Source organism: Coptis chinensis, chromosome 8 (genome assembly GCF_015680905.1).
Source record: "Coptis chinensis isolate HL-2020 chromosome 8, ASM1568090v1, whole genome shotgun sequence".
In the NCBI taxonomy this organism is placed as follows: Eukaryota; Viridiplantae; Streptophyta; class Magnoliopsida; order Ranunculales; family Ranunculaceae; genus Coptis; species Coptis chinensis.
In genome coordinates, this window is record NC_141463.1 from 74,473,294 (window position 1) to 74,479,522 (window position 6,229).

Consider the following 6,229-nt stretch of genomic DNA (forward strand, 5'->3'; position numbering starts at 1 on the left):
ACAGAGAATTTGTGGAGTATACTGTTTCTATTATCGGAATCTTCCGCAATTTGGGGTCCGTTGTTGACATGTAGTAAAAGGCAGGTTTGGGCCCTTAACTTGATACATATTATTCATCTAAACCCTAAAATTTGTTATAGGCAATTTAAATCCTAAACTTGACAATCACAAGGTTGGGATACTAAAAGTCTAAAATGAAAGTCAACGTGGCAATTCATTTTCTTATGTGGCAATCATAATTTAAAGTGTAAAATCTCTACTACTTATAAGTGGCGTGGTTGAGTTAGTCACATGAGCTATTATTCGGTTCTAACTTTGTATAGTTTTTTGACACGTCACATGTTAAGCCATTTGAGCCACCAAAAGCTGTTACTCGATTCTAACAAGATCTAATAGTTTGACACGTCTCATGTTAGCCATTTGAGCCACAAAAAAACAAAACAAAAGTCAATAACCACATCTGTTTTGTTGTTCTATTTTGTTTTAGAGAGAGACCGTACCACAAATAAAGTAAGAGAGAGAGAGACTACCCTAATCATTGTCACCAAATTCGGCGTTTTTTAAAAAAAATGCGTTTAAAACCCGAGATATTGGCAAGGCATCTTGTTCCAGTTTAAAACCCGGGTTTTTAAAAAAAAAAAAAACGCGTTTTAAACTTAAAAACTGTTTAAAACCCGAGATTTTAAATCTCCCGTTTAAAACAATTTTTTTTAATAATAATAATCTAAAAGAAAACACGAGAAGAAAAAGGGGTTTTGGAGTTTACCTTTTTGAATAGTGGGCTAACGATTGACTTATTGAGACAGTTCAATTTTGCTTTGGACTATTAATAATTGGAAATTTTAAAGTTATTAACTTATTTGTAGTACTTGATTATATCATTATGGACTTATGGTTGGTAATTAGTAGTATCTTATTTAGAGTCGTGTTTTGGTACTGAATCTAAAACTTCTAGTATTTGGATGAGCAATTATAATTTGATACTTTAATGAATTTGAATTTTCTTTCATTTGTATTATTATTATTATTATTATTTTATTTTATGTGCCTAGTTTTTTTTCTACTCTTATAAAAAATCAAACTCATTATCTATTATATTATTTATCATCGGTTTTTACCGTTTCTTTTACGTATTATACGTTTTAAATCCGTTTTTTATACCCTACGTTTTTTTACGTTTTTTTTTCCGATACGTTCCATTTAAAACATGAACTAATTTTTTTTTTTTCAAGTACACCGTTTTAAACCCGAACCGTAATTGGTGACAATGCAACTAATCATACACACAAATGATTACCACCACGTGTATATTTTCTAGTTCTTTATAATGACGTGTTATAACCAAGTCATCATCTAACAAAATTAAAAACTTCAACACATGGCATCATCTGTGTCGTTGCGAGATAGATAATCCAAAAGCCATTGTTTAATCCTTGTTTCATCTTCTTCCCAACCAACACGTACCAAACCACCACCTCCTCTAAAACAATCACAAGAATTCAAACAACAACGTGAAGCTTTTGAATTTTTAGTTGAACTTTACAAACCAAAGATCGAATTAAGTGGGCTTTTCATTCATCTTAAAAATAAACCAAACGCCAAAGCCACAACAAATTTGCCCAATTTACAAAGCAACTCATTTGCCACATCGACTTTCTGGTGCCGGATTTTAGTGTCCCAACTGCAGTTGCTTGCGGGTTACAAGTACAGGGTCTAAACTGCCTAAAACAAACTTTAGGGTCTCTACGAATTTTCTGTGACAAGTTTAGGGGTCAAAACTGTCGTTTACCCTGCTGACAGCTAAATCATCAATTGGTTCCTCAACAATGTAAACAAATCAATGATATTTCATTACCCTCCTAAGTTATGAGACTTCTAAGTCTGTGCTGCCGCGTGATAGCTAGCATCTTCCATGTACCAAGAAATGCAAGTAGACAGCACAAAAATTTTTCATCCAAAGTAGGCTGCATAAAATATTTCGTGCAAATTAAAAGTTGATTGTGCATGAAAACATTTTATGCATAGTAGATCGTGCATATGTTTCTGTTGAGCCACCGAGAAATGAAGTTGCATAACAAGAAAAACGACCAAAACACATCGGTCAAGATCAAATCTTTTTTCTAATAAGTAAGACAATTTTCCGTCCTTCCCAACAATAAGGAGTAGCCCATTGTCCCCTTTAACAATGTCTCTTTTTCACTTTCCTACACAACAACCATATAATATCTGGAGAATTTTCTATTGAATTATCTTGTATTTTGTACATTACAGAGCGTCCAAAGATTTTTGTAGTTTTTGAACATTGTGAAAAATGAAGGAAACAGTCTCCTCAGTACCAAAATACAGATTTGATTGGACTCATTATTAAATAAAAATCGTCAATTCCGAAATATAATGAAGTGGGGAACTTATTACAAAAACAATAGCAAATTTGAATTGACGGTCTAGATTATGCCTTGGATACTAAACCAGCTTTGATCTTCTGAATTGTTGCTACATCGGTTTTGAAAGCCTTGGCAAGTATGCCATCATCAATGCCAGTGGAAAACACTGTGGGGGGAACTGATACAGTCCCGGCATTTGCACTACCAAAGGCAGAGACGGCAGTGGCCGCTTCACTGGGATTGGCATTGTACTGATAGTGGACAAGACCCTTGGGGAAAATGAACATGTCTCCTAGTTGGAGTGTTTGATTGTAAAACTTGTTAGTGGTGTCTACAAAACCAACCTCGAGGCTACCATCCACAACAAACAAGAGTTCAGCTGATCGCGGATGTGTGTGAGGTGGATTGATGCCACCGGCAGGATACTGGAGCACAGCGAAGGACACACTCTGGCCATTAAGAGCTGGAAACTCAGCCATGCTAGCTTTTGTCACTTTGAAGGTGGCTGGGGCATCAGCGTCAAAGATTCCGCGCAGGCCAGTATAAGTGAAGAATGTACCATCAACAGCATTGGAATTTGCTGGAACAATAAAGTCCGAAAGGATGTCTGGGTCACTTGCATGAACCGTACGTGAGGTGGCTAATGCCAGTACTAGAAAAAACAGGGTTGCTTTGACGAAGTTCATGTCCATCGCCTAACAGAAGATATAATGAAAAATATGAGTTATATGAAGCAATGAAGTGTTTCGTGTGATGGATATGATTATGAATTATTCAGTCTATTTATAATGCATGCAGTATCCTCTACGATTCAATAATAAGAAAAGGCAATTTATGGTCCAACTTTTCTAGGTTGATTTTTTGTTTCCTTTTGGTTTGGCTGCATAGATATGATATGAACAAGAAGTAATTTATTAGCTGTAATATTCTTTTAATTGGCATATGCTTCAGCCTTCAGGACTTGTTAACTAAAGTTGAGGGTCTAACTTCTTCAGCTCTAGATTGAGTTTGTAATTAATTGTTTAAATGTTAAGAATCATATTGAAAGAGCCTAATGCGCCTCTTGGAAACTTCTCTAACAAATCACTGAAAGAACTACAATCTCAAGAATATCAACGGATATTACGATGCAATTACACCCTATTTTGTCCTTATTTCTATTGCCCAGCCTAACTGATGGTGTTAGTCGCGCTCGGTCAAGAAACTAGTCACTTCAGTAATTGAGTTGATGAACCACAAGCAACTAAATGAGGTGCTCAGGTGCATGTATATAGATGAAAAAGTGAGCTCAAGACGCAGATATTCCACATATTCTTTTCGTTTTTGTCCCAATAGGTCTGGTGTTAGGTTATATGACAAAATTGTGCAGGCTTGTCTTGATAAGCTCCATGACAACTTCAATGTAGAAATGTACAAGCTAAGGACATTGTGGTTTCCACTTCTTGTTGCACTTGAAGTGGCCTGCACAAAGCATATATGTAGTTTCATAGCTCCCCCTGCTTTCATCTGTATAAATAGTACGTTGGTGAAGACATAATTACCCAAGTATAAGTCGTTGCAATACAATAAGTAATACTGGGTAGAATGGCTTTTCAGAATGAATCCATTGTACTGCTTGTACTTCTCTTTGTAGTTGTGCCAATGGCAATTGCTGGAGATCCAGATATCATCTCTGATTTTATAGTCGCACCAAATAATGCCACACCAGTTGATGCCAACTTCTTCACCTTTACTGGGATGAGAGTCATTGTCGGGGCAGAACCACCACCGACCTTTAAGGTCTTAAAAGCTAGCATGGCAGAGTTCCCAGCACTAAATGGACAGAGTGTTTCTTTTGCTGTATTAGAATACCCAGCAGGCACTATCAACCCTCCTCACACCCACCCACGCTCGGCCGAGCTACTATTCCTCGTTTATGGTTCACTTGAAGTCGGATTTGTCGACACAACAAACAAGCTATACACTCAAATACTGCAAGGAGGTGATTTGTTTGTGTTCCCTAAGGGGCTTGTTCACTACCAATATAATGCAGATACCACAAACTCATCCGCTCTTGCAATCTCAGCCTTCGGTAGTGCAAATGCTGGAACTGTGTCACTTCCCAACACTGTGTTCACAACAGGCATTGATGAAACCATCTTAGCTAACGCTTTTAAGACTGATGTTGCTACTATTGAAGCGATCAAGGCCGGATTAGCAACAAAAGCCTAGAACTTGATCCCAAGTACTATGTAGTCTCTGATTCATCACACCAAAACTATTCGTCCATTTCTACAATAAATTTATTCAGCTAGCGTTAACTTCATGAGACTAGCTAGCCATCTAATGTACGTTTATTTCTTTACTCAATAATGATATCTTGCATATCTGTATGGATAATTTTTTTATTTTTATTTTTCAATTCTTTTGGTGATTAATGACATCTTTCTTCGGCCAAGAAGGGCAGAAGGCATATTGGTAGATCGATCCCAAGTTGTTATGGATTAATAATCTCACTATTTTAGTATTTTATAATGAATTCTCTTCTAGCTAGATACCAAAGCAAGAAGAACTAGACCTTTTAATTAACAACTATCAAGGAGTTGCATGGCTAACAGTGTACTAGATTTGGAAGTGCTGCATGGACTAAGACTGAATACCAAAACAAGAAGCTAGAGCACCAAAAGTGTTTTGAGTGCTACTGGGCAGCACCACCTAATGGCGTGATCAAAGTAACACAGATGGTTCTTGCACACAGCTAGTCCAGGCATGCATGGGAGGATGGGGGGCATCCTTTAGGGGCAATAATAATGGAACCTTCCTTGGGGCTTATGCTGGAGAAATTGGGGTGACTACTTGCTATACAGCAGAAAGTCATGCAATTGTGGAAGGGATCAGCAGAGCATTGGACATGGGATGGACACACCTCTGGGTAGAGTATGATTCTAAAGCAGCTATTAAAGCCTAGCTTCCAAACCAACCATGTATTGGAGTGTGAAAGGGAGATGGGAAAATGTTTAAAAGGGGAGCAGAATGGATAAATCCCTCATGTGTCTGGAGAGAAACAAATCTAGGTGCAGATGCATATGCTAGATTTGGAGCTAGCCAGACTACCTAAAGGCGTCAAACAATGGTGGGATCAAAGGGAACCAACATAGCACCTATTTTAGATTTGTGAATTGAATCACAACTGAAAGTTGGATCTTGTAAACCAACAGGGCAATCATAATGCCTTAATCCATCTTAGAAACCCATTGTAATTTTGATGTAACTGATACCTCTAATCCTCTATTCTTTTGATAATACAATTGCCTTTTAGCAAATAAAAAATTATTTTAACAGCTTACTTGTATGTATGTGATCCGTGCTACGCCCTAATTCTTTTAAATTCTTCAAACCCTCAACCCATTAATCTACTATCTATATACTAAAGCAGAGACCTTTAAAAGAGGATTTTCTCTCTCCTATGTGGCACTCTAATATGAGAGTTAGCCTTTTCTCTATCATATATGGCAATATGAAAGATAGTATTTTTTAATAGCCTATAATTCCACGTACATGGAATCTCTTTGGAGAGTTTGAGTGTATTTCTAATTCTTATATTTGGAGAGTTTGAGTGTATTTCCAATTCTTATATATTTGATCAAATAAAAAAAAATGCTAAAAAATAAATGATTTGTAGAAAATAATTTCCTATTACGAATCAAACACTTTTAGTGTTCCAATTCTTATATATTTGATCAAATAAAAAAAATTGCTAAAAAATAGGTGATTTGTAAAAACTAATTCTCTATTATAAATCATACAATTTTAGTGTCTATGATAAAGCACTGACTTATTTCAAATATATCTTTAACACAGCATCA

At 36.3% G+C, this 6,229-nt stretch overlaps 2 protein-coding genes across 2 annotated transcripts; one reads left to right on the forward strand and one right to left on the reverse strand.

The window, feature by feature from the left end:
- Positions 1-2,223: 2,223 nt before the first annotated feature.
- Positions 2,224-3,143, reverse strand: LOC147482984 (germin-like protein 9-3). The gene has a single exon (XM_086580735.1). It carries the CDS (start codon positions 3,074-3,076, stop codon positions 2,450-2,452), a length of 627 nt encoding a protein of 208 aa, XP_086436861.1. The 5' UTR covers positions 3,077-3,143; the 3' UTR covers positions 2,224-2,449.
- Positions 3,144-3,893: 750 nt separating this feature from the next.
- LOC147482985 (germin-like protein 9-3) lies at positions 3,894-4,756 on the forward strand. The gene has a single exon (XM_086578169.1). It carries the CDS (start codon positions 3,969-3,971, stop codon positions 4,593-4,595), a length of 627 nt encoding a protein of 208 aa, XP_086434295.1. The 5' UTR covers positions 3,894-3,968; the 3' UTR covers positions 4,596-4,756.
- The last annotated feature ends 1,473 nt before the right edge of the window (positions 4,757-6,229 follow it).

Excerpts from the sequence above, each read along its gene's own strand:
- LOC147482984 (XM_086580735.1), bottom strand. The coding sequence starts at position 3,076 with ATGGACATGAACTTCGTCAAAGCAACCCTGTTTTTTCTAGTACTGGCA.
- LOC147482985 (XM_086578169.1), top strand. The coding sequence starts at position 3,969 with ATGGCTTTTCAGAATGAATCCATTGTACTGCTTGTACTTCTCTTTGTA.